The 19,131-nt window shown below is 40.1% G+C and overlaps 2 protein-coding genes across 2 annotated transcripts in view; one reads left to right on the plus strand and one right to left on the minus strand.

Annotated features, from left to right (window-relative positions):
* The window catches only part of LOC119647024 (nephrin-like), a 319,705-nt gene extending 317,715 nt beyond the window's left edge, over window positions 1–1,990 (plus strand). The window contains exons 16-19 of the mRNA XM_038047761.1: window positions 718–899; window positions 965–1,264; window positions 1,371–1,423; window positions 1,486–1,990. Of these exons, the coding sequence (XP_037903689.1) occupies window positions 718–899; window positions 965–1,264; window positions 1,371–1,423; window positions 1,486–1,689 (739 nt within the window). The 3' untranslated portion in view covers window positions 1,690–1,990. The remainder of the gene's footprint in view (window positions 1–717; window positions 900–964; window positions 1,265–1,370; window positions 1,424–1,485) is intronic.
* A 7,311-nt stretch (window positions 1,991–9,301) lies between these two features.
* LOC119646611 (kelch repeat and BTB domain-containing protein 2-like) lies at window positions 9,302–10,047 on the minus strand. The gene is made up of 3 exons (XM_038047113.1): window positions 9,829–10,047; window positions 9,518–9,753; window positions 9,302–9,408 (listed from the first exon to the last, which is right to left on the minus strand). Exons 1-3 carry the CDS (start codon window positions 9,944–9,946, stop codon window positions 9,364–9,366), a joined length of 399 nt encoding a protein of 132 aa, XP_037903041.1. The 5' UTR covers window positions 9,947–10,047; the 3' UTR covers window positions 9,302–9,363.
* Window positions 10,048–19,131: the final 9,084 nt, after the last annotated feature.

Below are 19,131 nucleotides of genomic sequence, written 5' to 3' on the forward strand. Positions count from 1 at the left end.
ATCACGGCGTGGAGGTGGAGATAAGGGTTGGTAGTCGAGCTGTTGGTGTTGGTTCAGCAGCCGTTTCCCAGGTTCCATGAGAAAATGTGAATGTAGTTGTTTTTCGGTATTCAGGTTTGTTCTCATGTAGTCTATCCCTTACATTTTTTTAAAATTCTCTACCGGGTTCAGTTTCCCGCTTTCTCTCCCAACTAGGTTGTATAAGTACACTCCCAAATATTACGACAAGGGCACCTTAAGTACGACTTCATTGACGTTTCTTTTCATCCTTCCAATTAAGCTATCTACACTTTCTGCATATCCACATGTTAGAGCAAGGATACTTTAGGTGCAACTTTATCGACAGAAACCAGGTGTCTCACAGGAGGAAGCATTTCACAAGTTCTTTTGCGACAGGAAGTGGAGTCCGCAAGACCATGAGGGCCAACATAAGCGTATGTTACTCTGTTAATGTGAAAATTCCCTGTTTGAACTAAATTACTATGCCATAAGAAAGCAACTTACTAATAGAATTATAACTAACATTGAATACGCGTTCGACTTGCCTTCCAACGCAAAAAATCATGATTGCAGCGCGTTAGAGAAAAGTCCTTTCCTGGATTCAAATATCTTTCCCCGCTTAAACTAAGAGCCTAGCATAAGACCATCGAAATTTTGTATCAGAAAATATTATACCTTATTTGTGGCAGTTGTTTACTTTCATGGTTAACATTTCAGGTACAATTTAACGAACATCGATGAACCTTACTTTGCAATCGATTCAATTGACGCGATGACATCAGCTGACCTCTTATCGGCAAATTTCAGAATCGTTGTATTCGCGGTTAATCAAAAAGGAAAAGGCCCAGACGTGGTATTAAAAAATGTCCGATTTCACGAACGTACACAAAATTTTTCTGGTAATTACTGGCCATCCGTTGAGAATCCCCAAATAATATTAATTTTTTTTTCAATCATCTTGCAGAGCCAAGTATATCGAATTTTGATATATCGCCAATCATATCAGGGGTTGTGCTAGTTTTAATCATTCTCTCGTGCCTTATTTTGGGTCAAGTGTTTGTACGGAGGCGACATCAAACGAAAAATAAACAAAATACAAACAATTATATACAATCAAACAACTTGTTATGCAATCAGGATGGAAATACAAAAAATAGTAGCCCAAGATGGCAGCATAGTGAAGCAAGTGCTGCAAAGCAGCTTGTTCCAGGCCGTGAAAGTTTTGAAGATGAATGTGACCCGGATGTGATACCGGCACAATTTGGTAAGCACATACTTTATTTTCACCATCATGAAATCAAAACCCAGTAATTTTTTCGTCAATTATAAATACAATATTCTGAAATTCGCTCCTCTTACATTTTGTTCAGCCCTTGAAGAAGCTGTAGCACCTTTTAAGGAGGACTGGTGTAGTAACCCTTTAGTAAGTAATCCTCTTTAATTCGAAGTCCGCACGGCAAATCTAACGAAATTATTTATTTACAGTTCAATAAATTCAATAGCCATCATAATCGACCCACCAATTTGCTTCTTAAATCAATAACTCATGAGAATCCTGAACGTGATCGTCTTTTTGAGACGTATCTGCAATCAACTGTAAATATACCAGCGAGTAGTGGTAAAGAACTAGATGTGCACGCTATTAAAACAATGCTCATGACAACACGGGTTCCTGAAAGTTGTGTGTAAAAATAGTTAAATATATCCTTAAGAATTTTTAAATCAAAATAAATATTTTGAATTTGTAAAAAGAGCATAATAATGTTAAAGACATGCATTGCTTAATGATAAAGTCGGAATAAATGGAGCGTAATATGTGTAAATAAAACAAAACCTCATTTTTATGGCAATTCAATTCTGAGAAATATTCTCAACTTAATATAATTTCCAGAATATAAGTTAACTCTTTAGTAGGAATGTTCGCATGTAAAATCCATTGGTTTGGATTCTAATTATTTTGTATTGAAACTTATGTGTATAAATAAACAAATATTTTATGAACTAAACTAGTGTAACCTTTGATTAAAAATAATTTAAGGGATATTTTCTGCACCGTATACTTTCAAATGTCGCGATTACCTCGAATTATTTCTAACAAATACTCGCTACTGATGCACGAAATTAGTTTGGATTTAAGGATTTTCAGATCTGCACGAATTTGTCTCTAAAGAATAACAAATGAAACTTCTCTCTTGTATTTCGAATTACATTTCTGTTTTCTCAAAATGATAAGGTTGGTTATAATTCAACTGTAAAATTACACATAAATGAATGCGGCAAGTTTTGGTGAAAAACGCTAGCAACTTGTGAACGGTTGTGAACTGACCGTCAACTTTAATTATTTTTTTACAATTTTTTCTAATCAGATATCAAGGCCAACTCCGCCACGGAGAACACCGGTGGTGACATATGTCAGTCGAATTAACAACATTCGAAATAAATTTCGAATGTTGTTAACCCCGCAGCGCTACATACTGTTGTAAGCAAACTGCCCTTTTTCCGTTGGACGATTTTCATTGATATTACATTAGAGCTTCAACGAAACGAAATTTATTTTATTTATAATTTATATCGCATAGAATTATAATATAAAATCGAATCATATAATATAAACATTAAAGTAATCATCATCCTAATATGTTTCATAATAACCTAATCTTCCTCATGGTCTTACGCCTATCTTAACTCATTATTGGCCAATATTAGAAAATAATAAAAATCGACCCCGCTTAAGATTAGAAAATAATAAAAATCATCTCTATTTTTTTCACTTTTTGTTTGTTATTCAGCTTGGGTCGTATACGACCAGAAGGCTCTATTCACTACCTAACGTGTGGGGAACAATTTAAAATATTCCGAGTGAGAATGGGCTTCATATTTTACGCACAAATATAGAGTTTTGTTCTTGCATATCCTACACCTCCTTCGATAATCCGATGGTTGTCTAATGATCATATGTCCCACGTTTTCGTATCTTGCATATGAAATAAACTGCATTCCAAGGTTAGGATTTGGGGGATTTTCTACCCCTGGCGTGGCAAATTTTGTAAGTCCAAGCACGATGTTAGTAATAAAATCAATCAGCGGCATTGAGTCATTGTTGAGACGTCGATGTATTTTCCAGGCATTTACCATTGAATTTCCCAGGGAATTGATAAACAATGACCACCACCATTTCTTGCTCCTCACTATAATCCGATAATTGACCACGCCATTATCGTGAAGGTCAACTCCTCCCGTATACCAGTTGTATTCAGCAATCATTTGGGGTTGATCATCAAATCGTGTAGCCTTATTTAGGGGCTCAATGTTTGTGCAGTTACTTGCAACCACGACCGGGGAGTTATCGTGCCGCTTGACAACTAACAGATTAGATTTTGGATTGTACGCCGAATCATACGTTCCTCTTTCTCTCTTCTTCAGTTCAGAGTCTGGCGGAAGAGGACACTTTTTGAACCGATTTTCTCTAACGGTCTCTGTGGTACAAAAACCTTTCTCGAGCAGCTTAAAGTTGGTAAAAAGAAAAGAAATGATCGAAGTAAACAACGTGTTTTTTTGGTTGCTCAACAACAGTCAGTAATTGCAAAACAATATTGCCATCGAGACCGAGGTCAGACGTGATTCCTGTTGCAACACCAGCATAAGGAATAAAGAAGAATTTTTGGCCCCCTAGAAAAGGATGGACAATTCTATTCCATATAACGACGAAATCTATGAGCGATACCACAGCCGTCTGGTGGATGAAATCCGGTTCCATAGGTTGTGGTGAGCGGGGTACTTAAGGGGGTCATCCCGTGTGAAGGCCGTTCTTTGCTTTTTTTGAAAAATTATTTTGGAGGATTGGATAAAGATAGAACCGTGATTTTTTCACCATATGTTTATTAATATCTCTAGTATATGCGATAAATTTTTCAGCTTGATATCGGAGCTAATTTTCGGAATACGTGCCAATTTATGCACTCATCTCCAAAAAAAGGTGTTTTTCTGCTGCCACGCTGGAGGGTGCTGTGTTCGTCTGAGGAAAAAAAACTAAACGGCATTTTAATGTGGACAATATTCTACGGTCCGCAAACTAGGATAATTTGGAAATATTAAAAGGTAAATTTTTGGTGGGCTTTTAAACTTAATTTTTTGGATTTTGGTGTTTTTTTATGGCTTTGTTTATGAATAAAAAAACAAGTCCGGAAACCGGAAGCTGGACGCTTCAGGTACGAAAGGTTTTGTGTATTTCTTAGTACGTGGCACGTAATATATCCATACACTATTTCGGGTGATATTGACATTCATAGTCTTCAATTTTCAAAGAAGCAACAAATTTGAGGTATTATAACTTTGTTAGTAATAGTGCGATTTCCACCATGCTCTATATTATAGCCTACATTACTACAAAATTTCATGGGACTAGGATAAATTTAAGGGGGGTTTCTAACCAATTACAAAAAATCGTAGTAATATACTATTATTAACTTTATTTAAACAGATATCGGCATGGAAGGTATTTCGGAGCCCAGGCACCATATAGTGGCAGCCTCCTGATTTTTTCAGATTTTTCGGTTTAGTAGCTTCTGAGAATGGCCCCCTTAAAGAAGTGATCACTTTCAACCCCCCGCGCTCCCCACCCTTCCAACGAATGTCAAAATTAAGATCGGCATTGAAAAGTACTAATCGAGACCTTTAATTTGATACCCCACATGACTATATTTGATGAAAAAAATTTTACACCCCCCTTTTGCATGTATGGGGACCCCCCTCAAATTCGACGTAAAAGGATGTAATTCACTGTATGCGTGAGTGTTCACAGTTCCCACCTTTCTACCAAATTTGGTGTCAATCGCTATAACCGTCTCCGAGAAAAATGCGTGTGACGGACAAACAGACAGACAGACAGTAAACCGATTTTAATAAGGTTTTGTGTTTACACAAAACCTTAAAAACGACCCATCCGATAGCAATTATCCTAGTTTGCGTATGGTGGCAGCCGATTTTCAAGATGCAGTTTCGAGAAGAATGCATTTGAAAATTTAAATGTGATTATTAACAGTAAAATTTTAACTCACCATTAATCTGCTATACCTGGTCCATAGAGAGCACCCTCCGTTTCTTCAAAAAAGTCTTGTAAGACCGATTGTTGCTCTCTGGTTTCAATTCTGGCTCTTTTAGCGAGGTTAGTCGATCGTCGTTCGGACCGCCAAATTCGCGCTTTATTACGGCGGTCGACATAAACCTAACATATGTGACCAACGTGACATCTTATTTTCAGTAGGATTTTGAGAATGCCATTGAATCCTTCATTGAAAATAATTACAGCCAGAAAAGTGGCTATTTCTACGACCTTGGCCCCAGAATAAAGGTGTTTAGGAGCGAAAGTCCAGATCAATGCATTTAACGAATCATTGTTATTCCGGGCCTCTGCTCCTAAAAATCTGTCAACAGATCATCTCGTGACAAATCTTCGTAGATTAGTTTGATGACTGTTTGAACTTCTTCAGTCAAAAGTGCTTCTCATGGTGGAAACTATCCAGTTCTCCTTTAGCTTCCGCTTTCCGCCATTTGCACCAACTGTCTTCGCCTGCTGGACAATTTTGATGCTGAGGATTTTTGTCTGTAGAACATTTATGGAAGAAAGTTGCCCAAATTGCTTGCTTCATTCCTTCTGTCGAATTTGCGACCTTATCAGTCAGTTTTCCAGCCCCTTTTCCACCAATGCCTTTGTGATTCTTCTTTGCGTTTCTAAGTCGCGTTCCCATTTTTTTCTCGACATGTCCTACGCATTCCTTTTTAAGGTTTTGTGTAAACACAAAACCTTATTAAAATCGGTTTACTGTCTGTCTGTCTGTCTGTCCGTCCGTCACACGCATTTTTCTCGGAGACGGTTGCAGCGATTGACACGAAATTTGGTGGAAAGCTGGGAACTGTGAACGCTCACGCATACAGTGAGTTACATCCTTTAATGATGAATTTAAGGGAGGGTCCCTGCAAAAGGGGGGTGTAAATTTTTTTTTCATCAAATATAGTCATGTGGGGTATCAAATTAAAGGTCTCAGTTAGTACTTTTCGAAGACGGTCTTAGTTTTGACATTTGTTGAAAAGGTGGGGAGGACGGGGGGTTAAAAGTGACCATTCCTTTACGGGGGCCATTCTCAGAAACTACCAAACCGAAAAATCTGAAAAAAATCAAGAGGCTGCCACTATATGGTGCCTGGGCTCCGAAATACCTTCCACACTGATATCTGCACAAATAAAGTTAATAATAGTATATTACTATAATTTTTAGTAATTCGCTGCAAGACCCCCCTTAAGTTCATGCTAGGACTACGAACGCAACAATATAGGATATAACATAGAGCATGATCTTACCAAGTTTTGTGGAAATCACACTATTACTAACAAAGTTATAATACGTCAAAATTGTCGCTTCTTTGCAAATTCAAGACTATGAATGTCAATATCATCCGAAAGTGGATATTCTCACATAATATATGGATATATTACGTGCTACGTACTAAGAAATACACAAAACCTTTCGTACCTGAAGCGTCCAGCTTCCGGTTTCCCGACTTGTTTACTACTACGTATATTTTATTATTTGCAGAAATACCGGAGAAAACTCCAGCAAAATCCAATATACAATATATAAAACTTGTCGCAATTGGAACATCCATGTTCATGCTTCCTAAAAGTTTCTTTGCTGATGTTGATGCGAAGTCCTTTTTCTTCTCTGATAAGTATCGATTCCCATGAAATACTCGTTTTTTAGTGCGAGCATGACGTTGAACGTTAAAGCGATCTCCCTTCGTACGATCCATTTAAAAAAATCACTGAACCCACAAACAGCACAATACTTACAACAAAATATAGCTGAGTATAGCTTGAAAGCCTTTCGGTGCTCACTCTAGACTGGATTATCCTTTTTATTCCAAACAGCAAATAAGTTTAGACAATTGATTGGTTTTCCATCTTTTTATATTTATACCTGTGTTCGAATTTATAAGACTCAGGTAAAAAACTAACAGGTAAAAAACTAACAGGTAAAAAAAGATTCGATGCTCTTTCTCATCGAGTACTCTAGTCGCGGCTGCAAACTCCTTACCTGTTTAACACTGTAATTTCTGAACGATTCGGAATATCGGAAAATCCCTTTGCCCACATATTTTCCACTATATATAGATACAATTCATGCAAAAAAAATCGATTTCTCCAACCCGACACACGGGATGACCCCCTTAATTAATAATGGGTAAAGATGATCCAGCCTGGAAAGTATATAAGAACAATAGCTATGGTAGAAAAGGAGGACTTGGCAAACCCTGTCTCAGATCAGGCTTGGGCCAGGACGCCAGACGGCTTTTAGGGATATGAAATGGGTTGACCTCGACGCAAAATCGGGATGTCTGGAGTTGCTTGTTAATACAGGTCTAAATCGGATATCGGTTGTTGTACCGTTGATGATGATGATGACCAAAGTTGGGTCATTCGTAAGAAACAGAGACAATTGCTTAAGAAATATATTTTAGTTTTCATTCGTCCAGAGTTTCATAGGGTTGCTTTGGCATCATGCGAAATTTGAATATTTTAGTTAAACAATTTCTTCCATTCTTGGTCTAAGCTGTGATTATTTTCTTGAAATTTATTTCATTTAAGCATAATTCAGCTTCATAAGTAAGTCAGGATATGCTTTTTCTAATAAGTCCTCTTTATTGTCCAAAGAAGAAGTCTCTTAATTAATTTAATTCCTCCTTTTCAGGTGCCGGATACAAAGTTTCTCTCTAGCTAGTTTATTTGCGAAATTTCTCTTAATATTTTCTTTAGTAACCCGTTTTGGATGTATGAAATTTCAAGGATGAAAGTTATAGCTTTTACAGGATTACTGTATCACTAAATACGCCAGGAAGGCACATTCGTTTGCTCAGCTAGAAAGTAACAAGACAAATTCGCCTTATTAACTGTTATTCTCCACCGTTCCAGCAATTGCTCAACCATTTCCAGATGTCCTTGAAGGGCCCATGCTGCCCTGGCGGGATACGAATATATACTCAGTATCACTGTGTCAACGGCAAGAAGAAAATGAAAAGGATTTCGAGATTGGGAAAATCTTTAATGTAAAGTAAGTAGGTAATACATAGACCCAAGCATACCTTATTTTGAAACACTACAACTTTGTTTCTAAATTCATGCTAAATGAGACCATTATATTTTATGATTTCAGAATAATCAACCACACTTACATATATATGTGTATTGTTGCCATTCACCCCTTGGTGTATGGCAACCACACCTACGCGGTATCACAGTCCGCTGAAATTTGCTTTAACCAGTCCCAGATGCCCGCACTCCTCCTCCACTGTTTGGGCCAAATGTTCTGAGGGCGAGCCACTGTACGGTTATCTTGAGAGAGTGGGTTTCACTGCTTAGCGTAGTCAGTAACGAATTTCTAGCCTTTAATGTAATGACCTATCTATTGCCCCTTCCGATCACATCGCCCACGCGTAACTGGCACGTGCGCCGACTAAGACAAGTTTTCCCCGACGGCTTGGAACTTTTTCGTATCAGTAAACTTTCAATATGCTACTCCTATATGCAACACGTACAATTTTGCACCATAATATGCCGCTTTGTTAATAGCTATTTCCCCCGAATGCCCCTCCTTCGTAGAATAAACCAGATACCCACGTATTGCATTCACCCAAAGTCAAAGTGGTGTGCAATTTCCTCACCTAGAATTATTGGTCCCTGGTTTTTTGAGGAAAATGAGGTTACAGTGACCGTGAATTCGGACCGGTATGTAAACATGCTACAGAATTTTTTTTCCCACGGCTAGAAAATTTGGATTTGGGGGACACTTGGTTCCAACAAGACGGTGCAACAGCACACACTTCAAGAGCACCGATGGCTGTTTTGAGGGAACACTTTCCAGAACGCCTTATCTCAATTAGAAGCGATTTGGAATGGCCGGCACGCTCTCCCGATCTGTCCCCTTGTGATTTTTTTCTATGGGGTTTTTTGAAATCCCGTGTTTATGTGAACCGTCCAAGAACCCTACAAGATTTGAAGACCAACATCCAAGAAGAAATTGCCAACATAACACCTGCTATGCTAACAAGAGTCATGACAAACGCCAGAAATCGGTTTACGCAATATATGGAGAATGGGGGACGTCACCTAACAGATTTGATCTTCAAAACTTTAGACATGTACCCACATTATAAAAAATAAATAAATATTTTCCGATGTATACAATAGTTTTTATTGAGTTTTGAAAAAAGTTATGCTGCCGCACCCTGTATTATACAAATTAACCAAAATCTTCAAATTCCAGCTCCAGGAAATCGGTTGTCTTCATCACATCCTCGAAAGATTTCCAGATTAATGTTTGTAGACGGGTTTGTAACGAGGCCTGACCGCAGAAATCTGAAAATAAAATAAAGATACATTGTTATCATATTTAATATAGGCACACATATGGGGATGAGTTCAGCATTGGACTCTACGGTATGTGTTATATGAAAACTTAGCTTACCTCTAAATTTCCAGAAGCCGATGCAATTGACCGAATTCGGGATTTAATGAAGAAACGCTCGCAAAGCTGCAATAGCTCCTCCACTTGTAAAAAGTCAGCTACTTCGAAGATATCAGCTACCCTATCGACAGACAACTCCATCTGTCCAGTATAAATGAATTCCACAACCATTTCCACCGCTGCCGTTTCAAACTGATCCAGATTTATGACATTATTCCCAGAATCTGCGAAATAACCTAAAGAGAAACAGATAGTGGTTATGCCACTGCCCAAGCGAAGTCATATGAAAGTAAGGAGTTTTCGTTACTTACCACTGAAAAGACCTTCGAAGTATCTGCTAGCACCGACCAACTTTAGCTTGTGCACTGGAATTTCCTTACCACGAACACGGAGAACAAGGTCAAAACTGGATTGGCTAAGTTGATTCATCCTGGCACCAGACTTTAAATACAACAATCTTTTTATAAACAATAAGCGGCACCGAACTTAGCAGTTGAAAAAGAAATCCTATTTGTATGAGTTAACCCAGGCAGCAATAAGTTAGTTCTTAAAACCAAAGTGTTCGGATTATAGCCTATCTCACGTTTAGGATGCTTGTGCGATTGACAAATCCTGCCATTTTCTCACCCTATATATGCAGACCAATTTTAGATTTTCAAAACGATATCCAACTTATCTTTTCTTTAACTTTTAAGAGGATTTTATATTTGCAACATTTTTAATAGCTTTTGTCCATATTCTTAAAAGTTATCACCTAACTTAGGGCCAAAGGATTATAATATCTTTAATTCGAGGGAATAAACCTTAATTATTTTGGCAAGCAGCTGGGATGTTGAATTGGTTTAGGGCAATCTAAAACCTTTTACTGAATTAAGTTTGATGCTGTTTTTCCGAAAAATTAATTGAAATTCCATCCATTTTGGACATCATGATAGTCATATTCCAAGGAACTTTTGGGCTTTTTTGTTGAAAACGACTCCAATTTTTATCTGAAGCTAACAAGTTTTCAATTTTACATTGTCAGTGTCGAATGGTTGGACCGGTAAAAATGGAGTTGACTGGCGAATTGTATCAGATAGATGACGACCCCCCGGTGGTGGTGAAACTATGAAAATTGCATGGGCCGGTCACGTAAAACGGATGGACGACAAGCGAATACCCATTAGGGTATTCAAAGGCACACTCGAAGGGCGCCACCCAGTGGGAAAGCCGCGCAGATAGTGAGAAGATTCAATGGATGGGCCGGTAAAGAGCTACTAAAATTTCCCAACTGGAGGAACGATAGGAGGATCGAGATGGCTGGAGGAAGTATATCCTAGAGGTCTAGGGCCGACTTGGCCTGTCGCGCCATTGAGAGGAAGAAGAAGATTTATCTAATGTGGAGTAGATCGTGGTTGCATCCTTTTACTAATTTTTGTTCTTTTCGGTATCGTATGAGTGGGGCAATATATGGTTGCTATTCACCCCCTGGTGGGGTATAGCGAGTCAACTATACATACGCATCATCGCTCGCGATTTCCTGAAATGCGCTGCAGCGTGCCATCGTCCAATTAATGCAGATAGGGAGAGTGTGTTGATTCGTCAGACTGCGACCCCAGGTTTTGCCTACTTATCCCTTTTTCCAAATCCAGAGCCATTTGGCAAAGCTCCATGACTCTATGAAAGAGCAAGCAGATGTCATCAGCGTAGTCCGTTGAACTCCTATACGTAAAGCAGAATGAAGAACGTCACCGGTAGCATGCGTCGCTCTGATAGTACGGGCTTCGGTCCTGCCGAGAAATGCGCAAGGGTTCTTGACGCATGGACGGCGTCAGGATGTAAGCAAGTTAGACCGCACAAAACGAACAAAACAAACACGTTTCTGCACGCTAAATGTTGGTACCCTAACTGGAAAGACCGAGAAACTCGCAAGAGCTCTTCGAAAAAGGCGCATTGATATCTGCGCTCTGCAAGAAACCCGATGGTCTGGTGTTAAAAGCTGCGACATTGAACGCGAGCACGGTAAAAATGGCTACAAACTACAATATGGTGTTGGCATTGCCATCTCAGAGGGTTTCCGTGATGCCATTAAAGAAGTCGAACGATTTGTTAATCGGCTGATGAAGCTCACCATTATATCAGCTGATCGCACTATTCACTTCTTCACCGCGTATGCCCCACAGACAGGTCAACCTGATGCCGAGAAAGATGCCTTCTGCCAACTTCTCGATGAAAAGACTTGTCACGTGTCTGCTGACGATCATATAATCATTGCTGGCGACCTTAATGGTCATGTGGGTGAAAAGGCAAACGGTAACAGGTGCCATGGGGGAAAGGGGTTCGGAGCGCGCAATGAGGGGCTTTATGCAGATACAGGGGAATCTCTACGGATAACATTCAGCAGAGAGATGCTAAGGAACGCTTATAGATGGAGTCGTGTTAACTAAAACGTTCGAATTCTTCTTCTCGCGAAGAACATTGAGCTCGACCAGTGTCGAAACTAGATGGCAAAGCCTCTCTGAACTAACAACTCAGTCCTCTTCTTTAATGAAAGGAATTCCTAGATTTTAAGCCGGAAGGAGGCTAGCCAAAACTATTATGACAAATGGTTCGATGGGAAAAAAGCTCGAACGAAACAGCAATAGCTTAATACCCAAGAACTAATCCGAATTCGAAGTGGTTTAGAAGTCCAATCAACTCCAAACTTTGCATAAACAAAGCCTCAATTAGTTCCAAATGTCCCACCACTTTACACAAGATAAAAATTCATATTCATCAAAATCACATCTACATCTTTTTCTTAAAAATTAGACCTCGGATGAAAATGAAATACGAATGTCAAGCTCTGAGGGATTTGAAACATTTTCTACGTGTTTTGAAATTATGAAGTCCCCTTCTCAAACGTTCGGGCAATTATTCCCACGCGAACTTGCTAATCAGTACCTGAAATTGTTCTCCACTCACAGATCTGCTTCTTATCTGCTAAGATGTTGTTCAGCGATTGTGGAGGCACGGAAAATTCGCGCTGAGGGAAATAAAATCTTCTGTAATTCCATTTACTCTTGTTGTTTTGTAGAAACGTAACGAAATAATAAAGCGCCCACCATATACCAACTACACTATATTTATGAGCTAATAATAGGCACACAACGCAAATAGACACATCATTAGTATAATCCACGTCTATGAATTTATCAACCAACTTCTTCATTCTCTGGAATCGTAATTGGCTAATTTCACTCATTTACGACTAATTTACAATCTTAGATATAAACATTTTAACTTGACTCCCTAATGGCATGATTGCCGACGAAGACTTCAATGTTTGCCATTTGCACTTGGACATGACAAGGGTATTGATTACTCCCACTGATGGCAATTGACTCTATAATTAACGTCGATGTTCAACAATGGGATCAGAGAATTAGGATAAGGTTTTCTGATTGGGGTCAGTCGAGCATAATTTATAAAAGTCGCTTGAAAGTGGGTAAAAATAATCTATTTTAACATCGTAAAAACTCAAATTTTTAAATAAACTCGAAAATAGAACACCCAGAATAGTTTTACCCTGGATAGCAACCGTCAACCTTTCTCACGACCCTGAGCAGTGCCCTCGAAAAAAAACTCTGCTTAACTTCAAGTGAATATTTTCAAATATAATAGTTGATAGTTTCGTCTAGGACAAAGGCAACTCATCAGGTATTACCTCACCTGTACCCTAGGAAATCTATGTGTGTTATCAAAGAGTTTGCCATTGTTGAACGGGAACTGGCAAGTATCTAGAAGGTTATCTTTACCAATAGATTCCGCGATGCGCCCTTGGTTCGTATCTCCGGTGCCGCCACATATGTGTGGCGGGCAACTACAACTGAAATGTATGGCCATCTTATCCTCTTCTTCTAACGACAAAAAATAGTGTTAGGGGATTTCAACGCCCAACGAGTAACAAGTGGCAGGCACATCTTCCATGAAGACATGAACGACAACGGGCAGCATCTTATTTATTATATTTCGCTAGCAGGAAAAACATGACAGTTTATTCAGTGTTTGATTTATAAGACGGCCAAAGGATTTGCGATGCCATCCAAAATGCTGAGTACTATAGATAAACCACGAAGGAGGAAGTGTTACCATCTGAAGAAAGACTAAACAATTTACTCGTTTTCTGGTACTGGATTACAGAAAAAGCAAGTTCGGTGATCTTTCAACTTTGTCTTGTGTCAAACTGACAAAAGACAGAAACCCCGACCCAGTGATAGCTTGTGTTGAAGTCACTTATCCGTTCGAATGCGACCCAATCGGAAATCCTTCTTTCTGGTCTGAAGATGTGTTTATTGATGTGTACAAGCGTAGAAACTCGCGAGTAAATTTCAATGTACCGCCCCTGCTTTGCTGTTTTATCAAAATGCAAGGGGTTTACTCACAGACCTTCCCTCTATCCACGCTGGCTCAGCAACATAATATAAATTGTATTTTTGAAACCTGGCTTGATGAAAATATATTGAAATGTGAGCTTCCCGAAAGGCATTTCGTTTTCCGCTGCGACAGGGTTCACGCTGCGTCATGTAAGTCAACTGGTGGAGTCCAAATTGCAATTAAACTCCGCGCTGAACTCATCTTTTCCTCCTCTGGCACATCATATGATTGTATTCTCCTACGTGACTCCCCACATAACTTCCACCCTTATCTATCTTGTATCTACGTCCCTTGTGCTAGCACTTCCCTTCTGTACGAAAAATTTGTTACTGCCAAATTCCCTTCCCTCCCTTTCTTCCACTGCAGAAATTTTAACCTCCTCATGCTCAGTTGGCCGAATCTACCTAGTCTTCCTATTGTTTCCAGCAACCTCTTCCACTCTTCCCTTCTACTTTCTTCTTTTATCAACACTTGTTCTGCCCTGAATTTAAGCACCTCTAAAAACTTCTTGGGCTGCACTCTCGATCTTTCCCATTCCAACCTCCACAAGCACCACCTCTCTGTATTTCCTCGTTCATTTCCCTATGTCAAAATTGACGCCTACAACCCCCGGTTCAATTTGATGCAGAGCTCATCCGCTCAGACGCCAAATTGCGCGTAATTCTGTTAATTTTAACTTCCAGAAAGCCAAATTTGACGGTCTAAGCACAGCACCAGCGTCAATCAACTGAGATCATATATTATCAACCTCTATGTATGACCAAGCTGTTGGCACCTTTTATTATATCCTGTCCGATCTCCTCTCCTGTTATGTCCCTTCTTCTCCTACTTTTCTTGGTTCCTACCCTTGGTCCACCACGGAGATTCTTACTAAGATTCGCCTGAAACGTGCTTTGCGGAAGAAGTGTTATTTCAAAGAATGACGTCAACCTTGTCCATTTCAGAACTATGCACTCCACTGTGAAGCCGATAATTAAAATAGCTCATAAGAGATTTATTTTGAGCCTCTTCTTGCTCCAGGCTGCTCTGAATTTCTCGCCATTCCTCTCCTCACGCCTTCATTTGTGGAGTTCCACATTTCTCAGTATTGACACCAATGTCGGTTCTGGTTCCGAGAGACTTCCTAACCTCTTCCTTGTTAACTGTAAACAACACATTTCCCCCCCTATGTGTATTATCTCCAACAAAAGTTTTAAAAAAATGCTACTTTCCTCATTTTTGCAATGAGCCCCTTGTCAGCCCCATCCTCAAGAGCGCTTCCATCTCTCTTCTTTCGTCTTGCTCCAAAATCCTCGAGAGATACGTCTACGACTGGCTGACCGCGAATTTCGGTCATCTTATTTTGAAAGAACAGCATGGTTTCATGAAACACCCATCTCCTGCCTCAAACCTTTTGGTTTTTACCAACTTCGTTGCTAAATGCCTTAATTCAGGAGGTACACCATATATTATGGCGGCTCTTCTCCACTACACCATATACTATAGGGGGCATCCAGTAAACCATGTGCTCGGAGTGGGTTTCTTAATCAGCCAAAAAATGAAACCTGCTGTTATCGGTTTTGAAAATATAAGCAAAAGGCTATGCTCACTGCGTTTGCCCGTCTCATAAACGTTCACGCCCCTACAGAGGAGACTGCAGAGTCGGAGAAGGATACTTCCAACGAGGCAGTAGAACGAAGACTCGAAGCCTGTCCCAGATATGATATCAAAATCATTTTTGAAAATTAACAGTCAAGTAAGGACGGAGCCTGCATTCAGGCGATACATTGTCTCCCATAGCTCACATAAGGATACCAATGATAACGGACTGCGGATTATTCAGTTAGCAGTATAGAACGAAATGGTTGTTGAAGGTACCTGATTTGCGCGGAAAGCGGTCCACAAACATACGTGGGCCTTTTTAGACGGGACCTTTCAACCACGTGCTGATTGAACGCCGCCACCTCTCAGACTTGATGAATATTGAAACATGTAGCGGGACCAATATAGAGATTCGGATCACTATCTCGTTGGCATCGTGCTCCGGGCTCGAATTACAACACCACCTACAATTCCCTCTGATACTCAGGTGAGAGCGAATACTGAAGCCATTCAAAACACAGTCCTCGGTTACACTTATAAGGGGGCAATGAATGCCGCAATAACCGCAAGGATGAAGCATCAACAAATGATCTTCACAGCCACCTGAAGAGCGTTAAATCGCTAGGAGCTGATGCAATCACAGCCGTATTGATTAAATATGAAGACAACCAACTACACCAAGTGGTTCATCAACTGATGTTCAATATGTGGGACAGCGAATCAATGCCTGACGACTAACAACGAGGCATTATCTGTCTCATACATAAGAAGAGGGATATCACACAGTGCAGCCATTATAGAGGCATCACATTGCTGAGTATCATCTATAAGATATTCTCCGCTATCTTGCTAGACCGGATAGCCCCATAAGTCCGATACATGCAGTACCATCACACCAAAGAGGCTTCACTTCAGACAAATCAGCAACATATCAGATTTTCTCTGTGGGGAAAACGATGGAAAAACTGTTGGAATATGGACACCAGTTGCACCATCTTTTCATCGACTTTAAACCCGCCTATGACAGCACAGCCAGGGTGAAACTGGACACGAGAGAAGTTGGTATCCCAACGAAATTGATAAGACTAACTAGGCTGACCCTGGCTAATGTACGAGGCTAGATAAAAGCAGCAGGGTCACTTTCAAGTCTATTCAACATCAACAACGATCGAAGACAATGAGATGCCCTATCATGCGTCCTCTTTAACCTAGCCCTGGAAAAAGTGATTCAACATGCAGATGTCAATGCAAGGGGCAATATCCTCTTCAAGTGCACCCAATTACTGGCATACGCTGACAATATTGACATTATGAGAAGAACAACCCGAGATGTACAGTCTACCTTCATCGAGATCGAGCAGACGGCGATTGGCACGAGATCTCAGGCTGCACACTGATGAAGGCAAAACGAAGTATATGGTGGCAACGTCAGCACCAAAACCCAAGGAGCGAACAACATCGAATCGAATGGTCAAAGAAAACAATAAAAAGAACAGAGACTAATACTTTGAGACGGTTGAAAATTTCTCCTATCTAGGGTCGAAAATCACAACCGATAACAGCTATGACCATGAATTCCGCGTACAGTTGTTGGCAGCCAACAATTTCAGCTTACAAAAACTGTTCCACTCGAAACGTTTCATCGTAGGATCAAAGCTCTAACTGTACAGAACAATGATCTTGCCAGTCCTCATGTATTCCTCGCAGAGAAACATTGGGAAATCTTGGACGCGTGCGAGAGAAGCATCCACCGGAGAATTTTCGGCTGGACGATTCCGAAGCCTACATTATAACGAAATCTTTGAGTCAGATTGCGGATAAAATCCGGCTCGATAGGTTGCGGTGGGTGGGTCACCTAATCCATATGGAAGAGGATGATCCAGCCGGAAAAGTCTATAGGGGCAATATCTATGGTAGAAAAAGAAGACGAGGCTGACCCTGCCTGAGATAAAGCGATGGGTCAGGACGCCAGATAGCTTTTTAGGGTATCGAATTGGTGGACCTCTGCCGAAAACCGGAATGTTTGGAGTTCCTTATTAAGGCCACCACCGGACAACCGGTTGCACCGTTGATGGTGATGATGAAGTACACGCTATTTACGCCGATTTCACCAAAGCCGTTAATACAGTTGACAACAATGTTCTTCTCTCAAAACTCTCTCTACTCCATTCCCCCCACCCCCCCTCAATCATCTCTGGGTTTTACTTCTACCTTTCATACGGTTCCTGCAAAGTTTCGTCACATTCATTCCGTTCCTCCTCTCACTCCTCTGGTGATCCTAAAGTTCCATTCTTGGCCCCCTCCTGTTTTTTATCAATGGCCTCCCCTCCATTCTTACCTGTCCATGTTTACTGTACGCTGACAACCTTAAACTATTTGCCTCTGTTTCCAACATTGACTCTTTGGTCGTTGGTCCTCGGTTAACAAACTGATTCTAAATGTCAGCAAATGCCACTGGATGTGCTATTCACTTAAAACATCCCCAACATCCTTTCCCTACTCTCTTGGTGAATAACCCCTTTCACTACTGACCTCCGATCAAGACCTTAGATGACAAACTTTGTTTCAGTTCCCACTTCATTGACATCATCAATCGAGCTACTAAAAAGCCTAGTTTTATCCTACGTTCCTCCTCTGACTTTATCGCAATTCAACCCTCTTTAACTCTTTTAAACCCCCTTGTCAGAAACATCCTTGAATATTGCTGTGTAAACTAATCCCTCTTTCGCAAATTCACAAATTCACCCGGATCCTCTCAAAAAGAACTTTCCCCGGGTAAACTATCCGTAACGGCTCCGCACTCTCAGTCTCCCTTTCCTGCAGCAATTCCGTATCTTGCTTAATATGTGCACCCTTTTCAAACTCTCTAATTGCTTGATGAACTGCTCTGCCAACTGCGATATTATTTTCCAAATCGCCTCTCGGAGTACACGTAACTTGGATATTTTTTAAGTACTCTTCGTTAGCTCGACATTTACTTTCACTTCCCGATCCCGAGGCTATGCTGGTCTTACAGCTTGGGTGCTTTGACTCAGTCTCCTTCCTTAGCTTTAAGCGCATGTTAAGTCATTTACCATACCTCGTCCCCCCTCTGAGGGCAATATTTAACTAGGAATCCACTTTTCTGAATATTGCCTTAATTAAGTAAATATCTACAGACTCGTCTACAAGAAGGGAAGAAGCAGGGAGTTCGTCACGGGTTCAGAGTTCTCTCGAGGTCACGGAATAGAGAAATTTCAAAAAGTTAAATAGATTATTCGATTTTCATTCACCCCCTACGATTCTGCATATTCAAACAAACATATGAAAAACGACCGTCACTTTCACTAACAAATTACGTCCCTTGGTTCCTACTTGTTTTGACCACGTCCTTAATTTATCCTTGCCCAACATTTTTTCAATTAAAAAGCTTTATTGACTCATGATTCAGACGCAAACGACCTATGTATGTATTAAAATGAAAGGGGAAATTATAATACAAAGAATTAAATCGATTAATGGTTAAAAGCAATTTTTTTCTTTAACTATGCAATTTCCTTTCCTCCAAGGCTCAGAATAATTAGGGGCTCTCAATCCTAGAAAAGTTTTGAAGTTGATTGGAATTAAAGGGATAACACTACTTTGAATGTTTTGATATT

The sequence above is a fragment of the Hermetia illucens genome, chromosome 1 (genome assembly GCF_905115235.1).
Source record: "Hermetia illucens chromosome 1, iHerIll2.2.curated.20191125, whole genome shotgun sequence".
NCBI lineage: Eukaryota > Metazoa > Arthropoda > Insecta > Diptera > Stratiomyidae > Hermetia > Hermetia illucens.